General features: G+C 38.3%; 1 protein-coding gene and 1 pseudogene across 1 annotated transcript; both read right to left on the bottom strand.

The window, feature by feature from the left end:
* The window catches only part of LOC123857681 (large ribosomal subunit protein uL11-like), a 76,352-nt pseudogene that overhangs the window by 2,806 nt on the left and 50,790 nt on the right, over nucleotides 1-22,756 (bottom strand).
* On the bottom strand, nucleotides 4,385-7,276 carry PATE2 (prostate and testis expressed 2). Its single transcript, XM_064575866.1, has 3 exons — nucleotides 7,225-7,276; nucleotides 6,482-6,685; nucleotides 4,385-6,173 (listed from the first exon to the last, which is right to left on the bottom strand). Exons 1-3 carry the CDS (start codon nucleotides 7,274-7,276, stop codon nucleotides 6,037-6,039), a joined length of 393 nt encoding a protein of 130 aa, XP_064431936.1. The 3' UTR covers nucleotides 4,385-6,036.

The following is a 22,756-nucleotide window of genomic DNA, read 5'->3' as shown; positions in this document are numbered from 1 at the left end:
ATCTTTAAAAAAAAAAAAAGAAGGAAAGAAAACTTCTATATCTGTAAGACTCAGTTTCTGCATCTGGGTAGTAAAGACGATGAAAATACCTACCTGTGTTTTAGGAGGTTGAGATGAGATGTATGTACATTGCTAAGCACTTGGAAAGTGCTCAAAATATTTTAAATTATTATCTGGCTCTTAGAGCAATAAAAATGATACTGAAGTTGGTGTGAGTTGGCCTTATACATACCCATACAATGATAAATGGAACTGAGGGAAAATTTTGGTAGTTCCAGGGTTTTGCATTATTGACTGGTCTTTCATCGGTACCTTTGCTATGCATGCGACATGAGTGATGATTTTATCATCTGTTTTTACCGAGCCTAGCAGATTGCCAGCAGTGTCATAACTGAAAAGAAAGCTAAACAATCTTCTACTTTGATGTCTCTGATTCACTGAATAATATAGTGTATTCCTATTTAAATTATTTATATCCTTTATTTAATTTTAAAATAAAAATCAAGCTTCTATTTTGGGGGGCAAGACACACACAGACTGCCCTGAAGTGTCAGAACCCTGGGAGGGCTCCCAGGGAGTCTGCCTGTGTGTTCAGATGGACCAGCTCCTGAGCACATTGCTTCTTCCTGCACCTGTTGCCCTCCTATTTCTATCCCCTCTAGAATTGGTATGAGCAGGGGGGCACACAGCCCATTTAAAAAAAGAAAAGAAAAAGGAAAAAGAAGGAAGGACAAAAATGTAAAGTACCTATCATTATTACTATTATAGGAGATTTTTGGTCAAATGGTTCCTTATTATATTTTTCACCCCTCTGTTGAGATTCCCTACTGTTCATTCATGTCTCTTTTCTGCTATAAGTTCTTGAGAATATCATAGGAATTTAAATTCCTTGTCTGTTAATTCCAACATCTGGGTTGCTCCAAGGTCTTTTTATATTGATTCTCTGAAACTTTCTCCACCACTTCCATAGGAAAAGAAAATAAACTTATGTCAGAAAAGTGTATCACTCAATGCTTAAAACTACATTACATTAAATAGATAATGCATTAAAAATGTACAATTTTCCACTATTAAAATTTGATGAATAAAAAAAGTTGATTGAGAGAGAGGTAGGTAGATAATAGATTTTAAATGATAATGGGATTAAACTGAACTATTTTAAAACTTTTTTTTTACTGAACATATTCTAACATGTTTTCAAATCAATAAGTTTGTATTGAGGGGCACCTGGGGGCTCAGTCAGTTAAGCGTCTGCCTTTGGCTCAGGTCATGATCTCCGGGTCCTGGGATCAAGCCCTGCATTGGGCTCTCTGCTCGGCAGGGAGTCAACTTCTCCCTCTCACTCTCCCCCTGTGCTCTCTCTCTCTCTCTCTCTCAAATTAAAAAACAAAACAAAACAAAAATTTTATTGATATTATATTACTTCTAAGGACGCATGGTATTTCAGCATATGGATGTATCATATTTGATTTAGGCAATCCTGATTGTTTCTACTTTTTGACTTTTATTACCAACACTGCCATGAAGCTTGTTTCCTCATGTGTATTTTTTTTTATCTTGTCTCATTCTTTCCCCCCAAATTAAAATTATTTTCTTGTGATTTGTTTTTAATTGAGGTATAATTGACATACAAAATTATACTAGTTTCAGGTGTCAAACATCATGATTCGATATTTGTATATATTGTGAAATGATCACCACAATAAGTCTAATTAATATCCATCACCACATAAACAATTTTTTTCTTGTAATGAGAACCTTTAAGATTTACTCTCTTAGCAACTTTCAAATATGCGAAACAGTATCATTAACTGCAGTCACCATCCTGTACATTAGATCTCCGTGAGTTACTTATTTTGTAACTGGAAGTTTGTAGCTTTTGATTCCCTTCACCCATTTCATCCTTCCCCTACCCTCTACCTCTGGGAACCACCAATCTGTTTTGTTCTCGGCATCTATGAGCTTGTTTTGTTGTTGGTGTGGGTTTTCTTTGTTTTGATTTTAGATTCCACATATACGTGAGATCATGTGGTATTTGTCTTTCTCTCTGTCTGACTTATTTCACTTAGCATAATGCCCTCAGGTTCCATCCATGTTGTTGTAAATGGCAAGGTTTCATTCTTTTTTATGGTTGAATAATATTCCATTTATATATATCCATTCTGTATTTATATATATTGTGACTCACACACACACACACACACACACACACGATTGATAAAGCTTCACCATGTCAATTTAAGGAATTATGGGCTCTTGACGTTGCCAGTTGTTCCTGATTGGCCCTTTGATGTATGTGCATGTATTTACATACACACCCAAACCCACCCATACACACACTTCTGTATGTGGTCAAATCTATCAAATTTGTCCTATTTTGTGATTGATGTTATGATTAGAACAGCTTCTCTATCACTAGATTATATGAATATTTATAAATATTTTAAATATAATAGTGAGCTTTGAATAAGAGAGCACTTTGGGATTGTGTAGATATTGGATCCAATACCAGCTGTGCCATTAACTAGCTGTAACAAACTGTATTTTCCAAAGATGGCTGCAACAATTTCTCCCATACCACATGCTCTTCTATAACTTCGCTATGCTCCAATCAAAAAGTGGAACTTGGCCAGGCTTATGACTCACTTGTAAGCAATAGACTGTATCGGAAGTAATGATGCATGATTTCCAGAGCTAGCCCATAAAATGTGATGCAATTTCCACTTTGTTAGAATACATACTTGCCTTTAGAGCCCTAAGCTTCTGTTTAAGAAGTCTGGAGGCTCCATGCTGTGAAGAGGCCCAAGAAACATGAAGGGTCCATATGGAAGTGTTCTGACCACCAGCCCCCGGTGACATCACAACTTATACCAGCATCAACTATAAAGACATATGAGTGAAGACACCTCAATATGATTCCAGTCTCCAGTTCTTGAATCACCTCCACACTCTGAGTCTTGCCAGGTGAGGTCCCAGACATCATGGAGCAGAGACAAGTTATCCCCACTCTACTTTCTGAACTGTGACCATAGTACCAGTCAATACAATAATATTTTTATTCAGCAATAATAACTGGAAAACCATGTGACACTTGTCAAATTACTAGACTTGTCCAGACTTGTCAACTTATCCAGTTAGAATTTGGGAAACCAATCTGTTCTTCAGGTTTCTCCTCTATTAAATTGTCTCACAATAATAGCTACTTCATAGGGAGCTGTGAAGATTAAATGAGATCATACATGAAAAGTACTTAACATGTGTCTAGCACACTCCAAGAAGTCAAACAATAATAGTCATGACAGTATTTAAAAGTAAGGTTTTTTGTTTATTATGTTTAAATCTTTAATACATGTGAAATTTATTTTGGTCTAATATGTAAGGTTGTATGAATTATTTATCAGTCAACTCTAAGCTAACACTTAGATTAGTAGTCAAATTACCACCTTTTAAAAGATATGTGAAGGGGCGCCTAGGTGGCTCAGTCGTTAAGCGTCTGCCTTCAGCTCATGTCATGATCCCAGGGTCCTGGGATCGAGCCCCGCATCAGGCTCCCTGCTCAGCAGGAAGCCTGCTTCTCCCTCTCCCACTCCCCCTGCTTGTGTTCCCTCTCTCGCTGTGTCTCTGTCAAATAAATAAATAAAATCTTTAAAAAAAAAAAGATATGTGAAGAAAATTCTCCTGCATCACTATGTGCAGATATGGAAGAAGAGCATGTGTGTATCAGAGGAGTGATACTTGGGGGTCGTATCATGTGGATAAAGAAATTTTCACCTAGGTCTTACTGTGTTCATTTGTTCAAGTTGGAAAATGGAACTAAGAAGAAAATCCCAAGATGGGTGAGCCAAAAGAAAATCTCCAAGCTTAGAGCACTTTTATCTAGGCAGTAAGGAAACCCAATAAAAAAGATTCTCCTCATTCACGAGGAGGAGTGCATTTATACACCTGTACACACTGTCACTCCTACGTGTCAAAATGTAACTTCATTTTCTAACCTAACTTCATCTTGTTTTAGAGCTCCATTCCTAGCGATGGTGGAAAACATTTGTCTTCTCAGCTTACAATTTGGGGGGGGGGGTGGAACGGAAGCAAAAGAGGTCAGGGAGAAAATGTTAACAAGAATGTGGTCTCAGCTGGAGATGGGCTTTAGCCAAATCTCATGGAAAAGCTCTGAAACACAAAATGCGCCACAGACTTAGTCCCATCTTGATGCAAGGAGTCAGCTGTTTATTGGCTGAGGTCTTTGCTCACGTTGGGAGCTTAGCATCTGGGCAAGGCAGCTCCCATTTGGCAGAGGGCAAATCTGCAGAGTAGTAAATAGCTATGAGATGCCATGAGCCAACCCTCAATGCAGCTGGATGGCAGAAGCACTGATCAGCTAGGAGGATTTGGGCTGGGTACCAAAACCAAATGAAGATCATTCACTACATAAAAAAAAAAAAAAAATTCAGTGCTCTGATGTTGAGAATGCCAACATTTACTCTTGGACCATCGAGGAAAGATTTTATAACTAGAACCCTCTTTTCGTTCAACAAAGCCAAGCTTTGTCCAAACATTGATTCATAAATATTTTTAAAGTCTGTTTTGAGACCCAGTGAAAACAATGATCTCTCTCTCTTTTTTCCCCTAGAATGATGTCTCCCATCCCCAATGATTCAATGGGTGAGTGAGCCCATACACAACTAGGAATAAAAACATGTTGTTTCCCTAACTCAAAATATCCATGTTACATTGGCTTTTCCAATCTGTTTGTCCATTTTCAAAAGGTTGTCTTCGTGTCTTTCTTCATCCTGGCTCCATAAAATCCCAATTGAGAATTCCTCAGAAAGGATCATATTCTCAGACGCAGACAGAGCGCACCAAATTACTCAAGTAGAGGGGTGGTTGGTTTACTGTTAAAAATTTTATGTGGCCTAATGAGGGAAGGAAAAGCTCATGGAAATCCAGGACCAGGAACTTCAGTGTGCCTCATAAGGAGAGAAATGCCAGAGTTATTCTGTACCCAAGGAAGCTTCACCACCTTGGCCACAGTCCACCATCAGTGCTATTCCATTTATCTCTACCTATTTACTTCACTCAGTGCCGGCTTCTCTTCCCACCACTACTAACTTCTGCTCTCTTACACCCTCTGTTGACTCATAACTTCATCTTATAGGGGATACTTTCTAACTATAACACTACCCATGGCATCTCTGTTCATTCTATTATCTGCAACTACCATGCCATCTGCTTTATTATTCACATTTTCCCCTTCATTCTTCCCCTGCTTCTTCATTCTTATAAGGAGTACTGGCCATCTTTGCACAAGGTTTCCATTCCCAATTAAATCGCCTAATTCAATCTGCAGCTGGATGGCCACCTGGCCAGCCAGGGGCCTGATAATTCAAGCCAATTTTACCCACACCAAATTGTCTCTCAAATCTTAGTTTCCACAAACTGAAAGTCCCCTACAATTTTCTTGATGCCTATCCAGGTTCTTTCTGCCTGAAATTCCCTTCCTCCAAGAGCTCTACCAAAGAAAGATATGGCTCATGTTGCCAACAAATTGGGAAGCCAGCGTTATTCCTCTTTTATCTCCATAACCCATGGGTAAAAGGAGAGCACCAGGAGATGTCAGGGCTAATCTAAAGAGAATCTCAACTCCAACCAGAGGAGTGGATATAGATGAACATAAAGCATGGTCACAGAGTTCTCAGTGCAAGTTTGGGATTATTTTGACCCAATTCTTTGCATTACCATATAGGAGATAATAAATAACCAGTTCCAAATCCAACCCTATTTGTGGCAACCCTATTTCCGTCATAAGGAAATCAAAACTGCCAGATGTGAGCAACAGGGATTTGCAAAACTTCAGTCTAGTCTAGTCCTCCATCATTAATGAGACTCAGTTACCCTCCACTCTCTCTCCTAGTGACTTTCACCAGCTGGCTTTCTCACTCTCTACCATTGGTTAGAAGAGGAGATCAAAGTACAGGTTTGGGGGAAGAGATAAAGGGGATGGTGAGTTGAAGAATGAGCCAATCCAAGAAAGATGCAGAACTAGACTCCCTCAGGGAGGTTGCAATAGTTATTATGTTTGCAACATATGAGCTCTGTTCTTTTTTCAAAACTCAAGAAGTTGATGTCCTCACAATTGGTCATACATGACAGTTTGGAATAATAATACATACTCCGCCCTGAGGAGATGAAAGAGAGAGAACACAAGTGTAATGACTCCATTTCCTCCTATCATGTTCCCAGGAATGATCTCTCCTCAGAGCTTCACTAACTTTTTGCTAAGCCCAAATGAGCTACAAGGTTGAGTCTACTCAGAGAATGGATTGTATTTCCCCACTGATAAGAGACATCAACCTTTCCTTTACCCAATATTATCTTAAGGAAAAGTCCATCTTTGCCATCCCCTCCTCAGGACCACCCCATCTTTACCCACCCACTCATTCATGCACAGGTGGTTATTTCTTGGCCACTCTCTACCGCACATTACCTTTTCTTGTAAGGAAGTAAAGGTTCTCAACAGCACAGGACTGTTGGTACTTTAGGGTACAGGTCTTCATGATGTCATAGCATAACCCAAGATGATATTTTTCACATTTATAGCATGCGTTTGTAGTCTCTGCCAGACACAGAAAGAGGTGTTTAAAGGATGGAGTCTGAAGATTCTCCAGGCCTGTGGGTTTCTCTACAGGAACTTACTATTGCCTAGGGGTTCCTAATCTTTCTTTGGCCATTGACTTCTTTGATAATCTTTTGAACAACAACTTATACAGACATGAATCAATTGTTGTATCTGATCTCAAAAGATCAGAGTTCCTATGAAATTTATCTATGGACCCATTATTTAACCTGACGATATCATCCAGTAATGCAGAAAAGGAAGCAAAGAAAGAGAGTTCAGCTTCCTTCTTCCAAAAAATGGACTAAATTAGTTTGCGAGGAGATAAAACTCCTAGGATTGTAGAGTAAGAATGGATTATAGCCCTCTCTGAAGATTGAGAGGTTTTGTCTTCAACATGTCACAAATGACCTGTTTACCGAGGACTGTAGACTAGACATAGTTGTACCTCTCAGATGTTCCTTCATTTCACCTGGGGGAAAAAAAAGAAAAGTCTTCTTTGTCATAATCTCACACACATCTGCCAAAGGCCGAAAAACCAACTGTGGAAATTTTCCCTTCCCCAGCCCATCTCTTAATCAACAACCAGCTCTCCCTCTACCTCTAGGACTTACCCTTACTTGAGCAGACCAGAAAGATTATGCCCAGCAGAAACACAACAAACATCCTGGAACTCTTGTCATGTACAGTTTTCTGTGGAAAGTGCTGGTTGATCTCCACCAGTGATCTGTCCTTGGGCTATTCATCCAAATCATATAATCATAAAATTTCAGGGGCAGACAGTACCTCAATGTTCCCAGAACTAAGCCACCAACTTGTCTCACTACCCCGAAGGCATCTAATTTTTTTAGATTATTTATTTATTTATTTATTTGAGAGAGAGAGAGAGCACGAGCAGAGGGGAGGAGTGGTGGGAGAGGGAGAAGCAGACGCCCTGCTGAGCAGGGAGCCCAATGTGGGCTCAATCCCAGGACCCTGAGATCATGACCTGAGCTGAAGGCAGACACTTAACCAATTGAGCCACCCAGGTGCCCACCCCACCCTGCAAGGCATCCATTTAAAAATTCTCCTGAATGATAAGATCAATAGTACAAATTATATAATCTATACTATAATATAGAATTATATAGAATATATTATACTATGTAACATATAATATTGTTATATTTTATGTTATATATTATTGTATTTATCATGTTATTATTTTATATATTGTTACATATGACATAATAATCTATATTATAATCTAAAATATAATATATACCATACTCCACTATAATATATAATATACATGTATATAATTTCTAAGCCTTGTGCTTTGCAAGTAGAATCAAATTTCTCTCCTACATTTTAATCTTTCAGGTATTTCAAGACAGGATTTGGACATCTAGTTCTTTTTATCTCTCTTCACTAACCTGGTCACTCTCCTCAGAATAATTTCAGATTTGTCTTTGTCTCACGGAGACTGAGGCACCAGGAACTAAGCTCAGACTCCAGGTGTAGTCTGGATGTGGGGGGACCATTGGAGTACCCCTTTTGTGGTGGAGGAAAGGGAAACTTCAGGAAAAAGGTGAGGAAAGGTAAAATTTTCTAGTTTGTCCTCAAGTGTTGTCAACTAATTGATTTTTTATTGATATTCTAATTAAATAATTTCTAAGCATATACCAAATGCCAATATCACAGGAAGAGAAGATGCCAAGAAACCAGGACACGAATCAGTGGCCTCACAGAGGTTAAAGTCTAGTTAAAGAGATCAAAAGGACATCAAGCACAGTTGGCTGTGGACATCTAGATGAGGGACATTCAAATTTGACTGCCTGACCAGGGAAGGTTTCCATGAAGAAGGGGGGTTGAGCAGGACTTCGAGGGCTAGCAATGTTAGCTAGAAAAGGTGAGTAGGGACAGGCACCCAAAGGAACAGAAATGTCAAAAGTACAGAGATGGCAAACAGCCTGTCACACTTCGAAGAGAGTGGGTCATGTGGCTGCAGAGACATGAGTGAGCCAGAAACTCACACCCAGAGAGACACCGCTTGGTGGATGTGATGGCATATGGGTGAAGGGAGGGGTTCAAGGGGACATTGCACTGGTCTTGCTGCTGAGACTCCTCGCTTATAGGATGAAATCTCTTGCTCACTACTGTGCAATTGCAAGATGTCAGTGAAAAGAGCCATTTTTCCTAGAGTGGGGGAAGATAGGAAAGTACCCACTCCTCTGCACCAATACTGAATTCTGGAAAGGACACCTCCCTTAATCCCAAACTTAAGTTTGTGACACATATAGGCTCGAACCCTGACTCTGCTGTTTGCCAACAATGTGTCTTTGGGTGAGTTACTGATGTTGAGACTAATTGTCATCTCTCATAGTATCAGTATTAGGGTTATATTAAAGTCTGTGAAAAAAAGAAGCGCATATCTGTTAAGGCCCTAGAAACCATCAAGCACTAACTCCCTGTGCAGTGCTTACAATTTCAGAAGCAGCATGGGCCCTTTCACTAGGGTAGGCCTCAGAAACTTGCATCATAAGGAGTCATATACAGGAAAGGACATCTGGCTAGGAAAGGCATAGGGTAGTGGCTATAACTGGTTTTGGCATTCAAGGGGCAAGAGCCTGGCTGTGAGGGTGGTACCAGGAGCATCATATCAAGGGTTAACTTTCAATAAGGCTGACATTTGGCTTTGGGTGTTCGAAAAGATGGGAAGTTAGTAACCATCTCTTCTAGAATGGACTTTGAAGACACAAAGTCAGATTCAGAACTAGCTGTCTAATTTGCCTTGGGTAAGTAAGGAGCGAGGAACAAGTTGCGTTCTGACTCACTGAAATTGGGTGAGAATTGGGTCCATTCTTATAGCTTAGATTGCTCCATATGCTGATGACATGCAATTTTACAACTGTCTCAGACCCCTATTCTGAGTTCCAGACTCCTGTCTACAAATAACCCTTCCACTTCAGAAGGCTCACAAGTACCATAATTTCAGACTGTCTCAAAATGAAATCGTAATCCTTCCAATTCACTAAACCTGCTCCTACTTCAGTGTTTAAGAGTCTCGATAAACCTGGGAATAATTCTTTATAGATCCCTGTGCCTCATCCTCAAAGAGAATCTAATAGCAAGTCTTATCCATTCTACCTACTAACTTCTCACGTGGGTTTATTTTTCTCTGTCCACTGCCACTACTATAATCCAATCTGTCTTCATCTCTTGCCTGGTCCAAGCAACAACCTTATTTTTTTGGACTGCTGACTTCTACTCTTGCCCTATTATAGTCAGTTCTCTATAAGGGAGTCAGAGAGTCCTTTTACAGATCATACATAAATGCCGCACTCCTGCTCAAAACCCTCCAATGATTTTTCATCACGCTTTGAAGAAAATCCAAAGCTGCTCCCACAGCCTGCAAAATCTTCCCCAATCTGGGGCGCCTGGGTGGCTCAGTTGGTTAAGCCACTGCCTTCGGCTCAGGTCATGATCCTGGAGTCCCGGGATCGGGTCCCGCATCGGGCTCCCTGCTCGGCGGGGAGTCTGCTTCTCCCTCTGACCCTCCTCCCTCTCATGCTCTCTCTCATTCTCTCTCTCGCAAAAAAAAAAAAAAAAAAAAAAAATTAAAAAAAAAAAAAAATCTTCCCCAATCTGAGCAAAGGCCACTCCCTCTCTCTTATTTCTTGCCACAATCCCCTTGCTCACTCAAATGTCACCCTCTCAGTCCTGGTAAATCTCTCTCTCTCTTTTTTAAATATTTTATTTATTCATTTATGTATTTATGTATTTATGTATTTATTTGAGAGAGAGCATGCACAAGCAGGGGGAGAGGCTGAGGGAGAGGGAGAAGCAGACTCCCCACTGAGCAGGGAGCCTGACGTGGGGCTTGATCCCAGGACCCTGAGATCAAAACGTGAGCTGAAGGCAGATGCTTAACTGACTGAGCCACCCAGGTGCCCCTCAGTCCTGATAAATCTTTAGAAAATGTCAACATCCCTTCTCCATCCTTTTCCCTGCTTTACTTTTTAATGGTAATTCTCACTACCTGACCTTATGTAACTATTTGGTCACTTGTTTGATTCCTTGACTAGAACAAAGCAAGGACTTGGTTTTATTTACCACTGCATCCCCAGCATCTGGAGACTTGGAACATAGGAAACACCCCTGAAATATTTGTGGAACAAACGACTAATGATCTTCCTACATGCACTCTTGTATCCTTCTAGTCCATTCTTACAGAGCAACCAGGTTTATCAGATTGATTTTTTTAAAACTATAATAAGGAGGTAAAAGTGAGGCTCTAAGTTCCAGCTAGGATCCCAAAATGCTTGTAGGTGGCAAGTATTTTTACATTTCAAAGTGAAGTGTTGTGCTACTTGTGCAGATTTACAAAGAAAATATATGAAAACCAGTTTCAATATCTAGGGCCCTTTGACCACCTAGATGGGGTAAAGATATAAACACTAATGTCAAAGATAACAGGAGAGGAGTTTTTATAGTCTTGGGGGGGGATGCCTTTCAAGATATGGCTCACAATATACAACCATAAAAAACTGTATATGTTTGGCTACATTTTAAAAAAAACTTCTGAAGCTGTGGGTGGGGTGGGGAACCAACCACTAAATCATAAGCAAAGTCCAAATAACAGATAAGCAACCAGTTACAAAATATTTGCAACTCATAATGCAGACTGAGGGCTAACTCTTCCTATGATACAACGGAATCCTAAAAATTGATTAGAAAAATATTAACAATTCAAGAAGGAAGGTAGATGGTTAATGATAACATTAGCTCACAGAAAAACAAATAAAAATAGTTCTTAAGCATATAAAACATGCTGAGCCTTACTCATAATTTGAGAAATGTGAACTGAAACTAAACTCAGATACTATTTTGACATTACAGATTGGCAATCATCAGAATCTGATAACACCCCCAAACTGGTGAGGTTGGAATAAAGCCACACTCTCAGACATTGCTATTGGAGGGAAAGTGAATACATCAGTAAGGAGGAAAATGAGACAGTGGTTATCAAAATTATAAAGATCTAGTGATCTTACCCAAGTCATTCTGTGGGGTTAGCCTTACACATCTGTGAAAAGGTGAATACACCTAGTTCTTTATAGCTTGATAACTGCAAGATTGAAAACAATTTATACTGATCTCATTTACATGTGAAATCTAAAAAAAAAAAGTCAAACTTATAGAAATAGAAAATAGAATGGTGGTTATGAGGGGCTTAGGGTGGGAGAAATGAGGATGTTGGTCCAAGGGTACAAGCTTTCGGGTATAAGATGATGTTCTGGGGATCTAATATTGTACAGCATCATGATGATTGTTAACAATAGTAGATCTTAAGCATTCTCACCACATATATATACATGCACACATGTGTGCACACACATACAAAGGTGATTATGTGAGGTGATGGATATGCTAATTAACCTGATTACATGATCATTTCACAATGTTTATGGATAGCAAATTATCACATTATACATTTTCAATATATATAATTTTGTTTGTTACATATAACAAACAATAAAGCTGGGGGAAGAAAGAAGAGAAAGTCTATGGACCAGTTGGGAATAGCTAAATAAATTATGATACATCCACACAATGGAATATTATGCAGGTAGAAAAAAAGAATGAAGAAGGGTTTTTTGAAGTGAATTTTAGTAATACATCAAATACACCTTTTAGGTTAAATGAGCAACATCCTATTCAGCTGAAGCTGAATTTAACCATCATAAAATGATCTAGGAAATGAGGATAAGGCTGAAATTTTATCAAAAAATCATTATGAGACTATTAACAAAAATAGAGATTGATTTGAAAAGCTTGCTATTATAGTTCAAGGACAGTACTTTCTCAACACCATCAGCTTTTAAATTACTTCTCTGGCCACTATTCTGTATATTTGCAATACTGAATACCAGCCCATTTTTAACTGAATTTAGTAAAGGAATAAAAAAAACTTTAAGCCAGCACTGCCAGTCATAGATACTGATGAATGTCATATTACTATCTGGATTTGGGGCATTTCTGTCCCTCTAATAATAATTAAAAAACAATGATCTCCTCTTCAACTCCTGGTCAATGGTGATGATGCAATCTCACTGAAGTCATCCCATAAACTGAAACTCTGCATACTGCTTCATCATCCGGGTTAAGAAATAGAACTTTGCCAGTACCCCTGTAAGCCTCTCCATGTTGCCCATCCCAGTCCCAGCCCTTTCCTTCATTCCCGAAGTATCCACTATTCTGAATTTTGTAGGAATCACTTTTTTCTGTTTCTTTATGATTTTATCACCCAAATATGTATCTTAGGAAACTATAGCTTAATCTCACCCAGCTTTTTTTTTTTTAATTTAGTATGCTTTGGAGACTTCTAAATTATAGGTACTTGAAATTTACCTATTGAAAAATCAAGAACTGTTTGATCTGTAGAGTTTCCCACAGCCATATTCTGATGACAGCAAACTCATGGTTCAGTTAAACACGTTCTTAAGTACCCATATTTCTAGAAGTTCAAAACCAGATCCACAGGCTTGATAAGACTCAGATTTGATCCCTTTGGAAAGACAATAGGTGATGCATTGCTGTTTAATCAAGGGACAGAATATGTCTGGGCTTCTCTCTCTTTGTGATGTTAGCAGACATTTATGCTTATTATTTAGATCCATAATTCATCAGATTTTCAAAATGGTGATATTTATTTTTTTTGAAGTTTTTATTTAAATTCCAGTTGGCTAATCTACAGTGTAATGTCAGTTTCAGGTGTAGAATTTAGTGATTCAACACTTATGTACATCACCTGGTGCACATCACAAGTGCCCTCTCCTCTGGTAACCATCAGTTTGTTCTCTATAGCTGAGAGTCTGTTTCTTGGTATCCCTCTCGTCCCCCCTCCCCCACATCATGTTCATTTGTTTTGTTTATTAAATTCCACATATGATTGAAATCATATGGTATTTGTCTTTTTTCTGACTGACTTATTTCGCTTAGCATAATACTCTCTAGTTCCATCCATGTCATTGCAAATGGCAAGATTTCATTCTTTTTGATGGGTGAATAATATTCCCTTTGTATATCGATACCACATCTTTGTATCTCTTCATAAGTTGATGGACATTTGGGCTCTGTCCATAATTTGACTATTGTAGACAATGCAGCCATAAACATCGGGGTTCCTGTATCCCTTCAATTACTATTTTTGTATCCTTTGGGTAAGTATCTAGTAGTGCAATTGCTGGATCATATGATAGTTGTATTTTTAACATTTTGAGGAATTTCCATACTGTTTTTCCCAGTAGCTGCACCAGTTTGCATTCCAAAATGGTGATACTTAATCTCCCAACTTATTTTTAGTTGTTAGCAGGAATAATTTTATAAAGAGACACTTTCCTCATCTACTATTTGGTTATCCAGTGGTTCCATTTTATGGCTCTTTTTTTTTTTTAAGATTTTATTTATTTATTTGACAGAGAGAGACACAGCGAGAGCAGGAACACAAGCAGGGGGAGTGGGAGAGGGAGAAGCAGGCTTCCCACGGAGCAGGGAGCCCAATGTGGGGCTCGATCCCAGGACTCTGGGATCATGACCTGAGTCAAAGACAGATGCTTAACGACTGAGCCACTCAGGTGCCCCCATTCTGTGGCTCTTGATTACCCTCCAAAAGTAACCAATTTTTTCTAATATCGTTTTGAACTCATGAATTCAAACATATTTTTATCAGTTTCAATATACTACATTTCTTGTCATTAGTAAAGCTCAAATTATCACATCTTTATGGGAGCCATTTGAAGTTGCCTCTATTTAACCCTTGAGCTGTTTGATAATCATCCTATTATATGGTATGAAAAGATGTTTCAGTCATCTTGTACATTGCTTGCCCCTGACTTGAAATTCAAGAAATTCTGTTCTTTTGTAGTCAGAAATGCTATTTCAGGACCAGAATCTTCCTACCTCTGAATTGCTCATTATTCCTAAAATTTTTCAGGGAATAAATAGATAAATAGATGTCAAATACCTTGTGAGTACCACCTGATATTTTCAATTCAAATACAGGACAACAAAGCTTTTACTCAACTTCTTTTATTTTATAAGTATATCTCTCTTGTTTCACACTGAAAATTCTGGTTCCCAAGGACATAGAACAAAATTAGAATTATATATAACATGCATAACATAAAATTATATCTATATGAATTATAATATTGGAATATATAAAATAGAATAAAATTAGAATTGAATAGAGTTAGAGTATCCCATAATCAATTGTTTGCTTTATCCCACATTACATACACAACGGTCTAAACATAACAATGTTAATACTACCACCACCAACTATGGTTACTAAAATAGTTTTAAAATTTTGCATATGTTCTCCACTTCTCAACAATCATCAGTTTTTTTTTAAATGATTGTATTATATCTGCATCCTATCCTAGAGCCATTACATGCTAGCCTCTCTGGCTTTTAATTTTCACTGAGTCTTTGTTCTACTACCAGGTTTACACTGAAACTCCACCAGTAATTCATATGTTGAGGTCTCTCTAGTCATTTCCTTTATTCAAAGCATTTTTTCTCAATGGATTCTTTAGAAATGGCTTACGGGAAAAATAATTCTGAAATTCCTGTGTGTTCAAACACTGTATGTTTTTTGCACTTGAAAGTGAATTTTGCTAAGTACAGAATCCTTGGTTCACATTTTCTTCCCTAACATACCATAAACATATTACTTCCTTCACAAACATCTAATGATTAACCAATTTTCTGTCCCTTGTAAGTTATGGACATTGGCCTAAAAGCTCAGAGGATATTTTTTTTTCCTTTTTTTTTAAGTTTGGTAATTTTACAAGAATATGTCTTGATGTTGAGCCTTCTAAGTTGCTAGCATCAGCGACACAGTGTGTTGTTCCAGTGTGAAGTTCCAAGTCTTTTAAAGTCGTTTCAGAAAAGTGTTTTATTGTGATTATAAATTTTTAGTATTCTGTTCTTTTTCCTTGGTTTTCTTTTTTTAGGAGCTTCTCTTATCTGTATATTGAATCTTTTTGTTTATTTAAAAAATTATAACATTTTGGGGTGCCTGGGTGGCTCAGTCGTTAAGCATTTGCCTTCGGCTCAGGTCATGATCCCAGACTCCTGGGATCGAGCCCCACATCAGGCTCTCTGCTCGGCGGGAAGCCTGCTTCTCCCTCTCCCACTCCCCCTGCTTGTGTTCCCTCTCTCGCTGTGTCTCTCTCTGTCAAATAAATAAATAAAATCTTTTAAAAAAGTTATAACCATTTAAAATCTATAAATCTAATTTCTTTTAGATTTTAAAATTTCTACCTTTTCCACTTTCTACTTTCCTTAGGTCAATATTTCACTATTTATGCTTATATTCTTTAACTTTGGCTAGTAGAGATGGTGCACCATGGACCCTGAGCATCACAAGGGTCTTCTTTTTGGGTATATCAAGATGCAAGGCCTTGACCATGCTTTTCTCGGGCTATCGCTCAGGATTGTGTTCACAGAGAAAAATGTTGAAGGATGCGCTAACATCTCCCCCAGGACAAAGAGCAGGCTTGCTTCTACTTAGTAGATAAGTGGTCGATTCCTCAAGCTCAGTGTTCCCCAGCTGTGATGCAAACCCACGGTGAGTAGCATCTACCTGGCTCTCAACTACACTGCCCTGTGGGACTCAGGGAACCTGTGTAAAATAGCGCTCTGGCTTCTGCTTTCACCATGAGAATAAAGTCCTTTGTCTCAACATCTTGCTCCCAGGAATATAGGGGGGGAAAGCCGCAGTAAAAAATTAAGTAAACACGTAGACTATAAAAATCCCACTTCTATGATCATAGTATAAAACTGTAACCTTTTACATCTGCACATGGACTAAAACTGGAAGTTGTATTAGAAAAAATAAAAATACTATCTTTAACTTCAAAAAATAAATAAAGTCCTTTGTCTCTGACCCAAGAGTTTTGTTTCTCCTACCAGCATCTCTAAAACAAGGACAAGCCAGCTTGTTAGCTTGCAAGTAGGGTAAAACCCCAGACCCTTCACTGTTCTTGACAGTCTGGGAGATGAGGATGAGATAGTGACAGGGACATGGCTTTCTGGAAGATGAAGGACAAGGGCTCCCATGGGATTGGGTTAAGAGAAAGAGAAGACATCTTGGGGTCCATTAGCAGGTGCTCTCACCCCAAGTGGAGGGAAGTAAGGGAACCCCCCTTCTCCTAGCTGTTGGTATTACTTTTCTATTGTTGCATAACAAATTACCATTCACACAGTGGCTTAAAACAGCACAGATTTATGATCTCACAGTTTCTGTAGGTCCGAAGTGTGGGCGCAGTGTGACTGGTTCTCTGCTCAGGGTCTCACCAGGCTAAAATCAAGGTGTGTGGTTCTCATCTGAAGCCAACAACCAGGGAATAGCTCAATCCGTCAGCCTCTATGTGAGCGAGCTTGAAAGTGGATCCTCCCCAAGTTGAGCCACAGATGACTACAGCCCGGCCAACATCTTCATTATGTTTGTGAAAGACTCTGAAGCCAAGGACCCAGCTAAGCTACACCAATTCCTAACCAAAAACTTTGAAATCATACATTTTGTTGTTCTAAGCCCCTAAGGTTTGGGAAATTGGCTATGGGGCAATAGGTAATGAATATATTAGCACGTGTGGGGACAAAGGGAGAGAGCCCCAGAGACTGGGAGTTATGTAGGAGTGAGGGAGGCACCTACTAATAGTGAGACAAGGTGCCAAAGAGGGAAAAGCCTCCCACTGCTCCAGCCATCCCCTGCAAACTAGCTTCTCTTGCTCCCTGCGTGCACCACACTCCTGACCAGAGAGCAGCAATCTCCTTGCAAGTGTGTGTGTGTGTGTGTGTGTGTTAAACAATCTGGTCTTTTTTTCCATAGGGGAAAAAAAAAGCACCTGGATTCAAATGGCAGGATTTGGGAAAAATTTGCAGTGGGGCCCAAACAACCCAGCTGTGTTGGAAGATGTGCACCTAGCTGTGGTCCACTCTCCACCTCTGAGCCCACGACACTAATGGCCTCTTTGAGCTACAGGCACTGTGACCGATGACTGTCAGTTGGAACTTCTGGCAACAAAGAAGCAACATCTACCGGGAGATACTCTTTGGAGATTTGGATTTGTCACCTCCTTGACATGGCTCTAGCCCTTTTGAAAAGCAGCTATTGACCTGCTACAGAGTGCTTGTGAAAACTGAAGGCCGATCCAAGGGAGCCTTGTGATGTATTTTCTGGCCTGATGTTCGCATATGGGAGTGAGTCAACTCAGACTCAATAACCTGGTAGGTGGGCAGGGCCCCAAAGGCCTCACTAATCAAAGGAAATGGTATATTCATGAGACATGGGAGATCCATGAGCCACAATTCCCAGTCCTCCTTCCCTGCTGCCCACACCGGCGTTCCCCCAGACTGTGAGATGCTCAAAGAGGAGCACAAGGTGGCTGTACTGAGGGTACCCCAGAGCTTGGCTCCCATGGCGACCACTGTGATCATCATAGAAATAAAGAGGGGCATTATAGACTTTTAAATGGGTCAATTCTCCAAGAAGACATAACAATCCTTAATCTGTATGTGCCTTGCCACAGAGCACCAAAATATGTGAGGCAAAAACTAATGGAACTGCAAGGATAAATAGATGAATCCACTGTTATCGCTGCAGATTTCGGTACCCCTTTATCATTAATGGATGATCCAGTAGGCAGAAAATCAGAAGGACATGGCTGAGTGAATAGCACCAATCAATCAACTAGATCTAATTGACATTTATAGAATATTTTATCCAACAGAATACACATTCTTCTCAAGCTTGCATGAACCATTCACCAAATAGACATATTCTGGGCCACAATACTTCATTAACATATTTAAACGAATACAAGTCATACAGTGTATGCTCTCAGATCTCAATGGAATTAAATTAGAAATCATGACAGAAAGATAGCTAGGAAAAAAAAATCCCCAAATACTCAGATTAAATAACATACTTCTAACTTCCGTATGGGTCAAAGAAGTCTCAAGACAAATTTAAAATATTTTGAACTGGGGTACCTGGGTGGCTCAGTCATTAAGCATCTGCCTTCAGCTCAGGTCATGATCCCAGGGTCCTGGGATCGAGCCCCGCATCGGGCCCCCTGCTCCACGGGAAGCCTGCTTCTCCCTCTCCCACTCCCCCTGCTTGTGTTCCCTCTCTTGCTGTGTCTCTCTGTCAAATAAATTATTGAAATCTTTAAAAAAAATAAAATAAAATATTTTGAACTAAATGAAAATTAAAATATATTATCAAAATTTGTAGGATGCAGAGAAAGCAGTATTTAGAGGTATGTTGAATATTGCAGTATTGAATGCATATATTAGAAAAGAATGAAGATTTAAAAATCAGTCATCTAAGCTTCCACCTTAGGAAACTAAAGAAGAGAAAATAAAACCAAAGTAAGCAGAAGAGAAATAATACAAATTAGAACAGAAATCAATCAAATTAAAAATCAATAGAAAAAAATCAACAATTAAACACTGGTTCTTTGAAAGAATCAACAAAATTGATAAAGCTCTAACCAGAGTATCTGAGAGGAGAGAGAGAGAAGACAAATTACTAATATTAGATATGAAAGGGAGGGCAGGATTCCTGATCCCATGAACATGTAAGTGATAATAAAAGAATATTATGAGCAACACCATGCCTACAAATTTGATAACCTAAATGAAAAGGACCAATTCCTTAAAAAACATGATCTGCCAAAACTTACACAAGAAGAAAGATATAATCTGCATTAGCCTAGATCTATTAAAGATATTGAATCAATAGTTAATAAACCGCAAAATAGAGAGCACCCCCCATACTCTCTATAGGTTCACTGGTGAATTCTACCAAAAACTTAAGGAAGAAATTATACAGATTCTCTACAATCTCTTCCAGAAAATAGAAGCAAAGGGACTATTTCCTTAAAAATATGGAATAAAACTACTTATTCTACAGATTTTTAAAACAATAATAATGAGCATTATTAACAACTTAAACATACACAACGTTATATGTCAAGTATGTGCCAATAAATCTGAGAAAATATTAATGAAAGGGGCAAAAGATTGGAACTCATTAGGGAAACGCTAATTAAAACCACTTCACTCATTAGAAAGCTAAAATTAAAAAGTCTGATCCAAGCAAGGGTTGGCAAGGATGGGGAGGGGCTAGTGAGTGAGCACTCTTGGTGGGTATGTAAAATGGTACAACTTCAGAGAATAGTTTGGCATTTTCTTAGAGTTAAAATTATATTTACCATTTGACCCAGCTATTCCACTCCTAGACAATTCCTTAAGAGGAAAGAGTGTATGTCCATACAAAGATTTATACATGAATGTTCATAACTGCTTTATTTGTGATAGCCAAAGTCTGGAATCAATTCAAATGTCCATCAACAAATGGATAAATTGTGGTAGGTCGATTGGATAAATACTACCAGGCAATATAAAGGGAAAACCATTGACTCAATAATGTGGATGAATCACACAAAAAATATGCTGACTGAAAGAAGTCAAACCAAAAAAAGTACTTGCTGTATGATCTCATCTTATAAACTTCTAGGAAATGCATACTGATCTAAAAGTACCAGAAAGCAGCAGATGTTAGGAGGCGAGGCGGAGATAGGAGAGAAGCATTACAGAAGAAATTATAAAGGGTCACATGGAAACTTCTAGACCTGATGAATGTGTTCACTGTCTTGATTTTGGTGATGGCTTCACAGCCATGCACATGCCAAATATTATCAAATTGTACACTTTAAATAAGTGCAGTTTTTTGGATGTCAATGACACCACAATAAAGCTATTATAAAGAAAAATATTTTAAAATAAAATGTAATGTATTTTTAAATTATCATTGAGAGACAGATGGACATTTTGTACTCCAGATATGTTACAAAGAAGGATACAATATCATCTATGCAGTATTTCAGCCTAGAATGCATAATATCTAAGACTAATGATGAGGAATTATCAAACGAACTCCAAATGAGGAATGTTCCACATAAAAAGGAGGGAGGACGTATAATATATATGTATGTACATAAATGCCATGGAAGACAAAGAAAGCCTGCAGAATTAGAATATGAGTGATCGAGCAGATAAAAGTATTGTATCAGAGTTAATTTACCAAAGTTGATAACTGTTACTGTGGTTGTGTAAGACAATAACTCTATTCTTAGAAAATAAACACTAATAGAATTTTAAGTGCTCTAAAGCCATGATGCAGGTAACTTAACCAAAACAGTTCAGCAAGTGGGGAAAGAGGTGGGGCTGAAGGGGGCAGTTAATGAGAAAGAGCATACAGCAACTGGAAAAGCAAATGGGATTAAATGTTAACAATATGTGAACGTGGGGAAGGGAGAAATGGTGTTCTTTGTATTGTTTTTATTTTTGCAACTTTTTCTGTAGGTTTGAAATAATTTCCAAATTAAAAAAATTTTTTTTTTAATTTTAACTACAATAGAAAGTGTTTTATCCTCAAACAAATGAACCCATCTTCAACTCTTCTATGACATTTTAGAAATGATTTATACCAGAAATATATAAAACATAAAGTATTGTGGGGGCATCTCACTGGCTCAGTCAGTGAAGCATGTGACTCTTGATGTTGGGGTTGTGAGTTCGAGTCCCACATTGGGTGTGGAGCCTACATAAAATAAAATTAAAAAAAAAAGTTTTAAATACGAAATAGTGTGATTCCTGGACTCAACATTAATGTCATCAAGATTGAAATGACTTTCAAAAGACTTCTGGGGGAATTTCCAGATGATCACGGATTTCTCCTTTCAAATAAATTGACACAGAATTTTGTATTTCAATTCCATTCTGGTAAAACTTTTTCCACAGCACTTGAACATTTGCAAGGCGGAAAAGGGGGGCATATTGGTCAAAGAGTACAAACTTAGAGTTAGAAGATGAGCAAGTTCTAGGAATGTAATGCACAGCATTGTGATTACAGGTAACAATCCTATACTACATTACTTGAAAGTTGCTAAGAGAGTAGATCTTTAATGTCCTCACCACAAAAAAGAAATGGCAATTATGTGTGACACAATGGAGTCATTAGCTAAGGCCATCCTACTAGTTAGCTAACAACCACCACTGGGTTGAATCCTATCGCAATATGTAAGTGTATCAAATCAACACACTATACACCTTAAAGTTACACAAAGCTATATGTTAAAACTATATCTGAATGAAGCTGGGGGAAAACATACATTTGCAAGGATATTGGCCTCTACCTTTTTCATTCATATTGGCGATTTAGCCAAGAAAGCTTTGATTTTTTCAGCAGCAGTTAACAGTAACTTCAGGACCTTGAGTGCAAACATTTATCACGTTCAGATGGTTTACCACATCTTTGAGATGAGCCAGGCCACGAATAAAGTCCTCTTTTTCAAAATGTTCCAAGCGTAGGTTTGTTTTTTCTTTAAAAAATAAACAAATAAATAAAACTTCTTTTATCAAAATTGATACTAAATTTTGCCCCTTCGAAAGCCAGAGAACTTCTGTGATAGAGAAGATTTTCTTATTTTCCACAAAAATATTTTTAAAATGTGATGATTTAGAAACTTACTTTGGATAAAGTTGATGGCTCTTTCAGCTGATGACAGAATTTCTTTCAGACTTGTTTGAATAGTCTGTTGTCTGTTGTGCATGTAAGTCCTAAAACAAGTGAGTGGCGAGGATGTGAGGAGATTCCTTTCTCACTGAAGTAGGAAAACCAGATGGTCACCAAGCATTGTAGGAGTTCCATCTGCAAAAAGGGAAAGGAAGCTTTTGTTTCAAAGTTCTGCATGATAAAACCACCTTTTTACCATTACCAAAAAGTCATTGACTTTTAGAGTTGCCAAAAGAGACTCACGATCTAAGAATTCTTTGACGGCTTCAGCATGCACAGAGCAAGCAAAACCAAAAGGAAAAGGAAAACTGGCAACACTGAAAACATTTCCTTTAGTTTTATCCAATTGTAAAATGCAGGAGTATGGTAAAAGTGCCAATTCCTCAATGACTGCCTCAAATCTTTAAAGAAATATCAACTATCCTATTTGACAAGGAAAATGGATTATGGATTTTTTTTCTCCTTTGTTGCAGGACACAAATCAGTGCCAACATGGTTCATTAAAGTTT

Source organism: Mirounga angustirostris, unplaced genomic scaffold (genome assembly GCF_029215605.1).
Source record: "Mirounga angustirostris isolate CCGP_5_RB_7025 unplaced genomic scaffold, mMirAng1.0.hap1 SCAF_13, whole genome shotgun sequence".
In the NCBI taxonomy this organism is placed as follows: Eukaryota; Metazoa; Chordata; class Mammalia; order Carnivora; family Phocidae; genus Mirounga; species Mirounga angustirostris.
Note: the sequence above shows the minus strand (reverse complement) of the source record. Positions and strands in the feature narration are given on the sequence as shown.

Bases quoted from the DNA above. Each gene is read 5' to 3' on its own strand.
- PATE2 (XM_064575866.1), bottom strand. From the start codon at position 7,276: ATGTTTGTTGTGTTTCTGCTGGGCATAATCTTTCTGGTCTGCTCAAGT. The intron at 6,686-7,224 runs GTAAGTCCTAGA...GGCAATAGTAAG, and splicing joins TCTGGTCTGCTCAAGTAAGG to TTCCTGTAGAGAAACCCACA. The intron at 6,174-6,481 runs GTAATGTGCGGT...TCATCTCCTCAG, and splicing joins TTACTTCCTTACAAGAAAAG to GGCGGAGTATGTATTATTAT.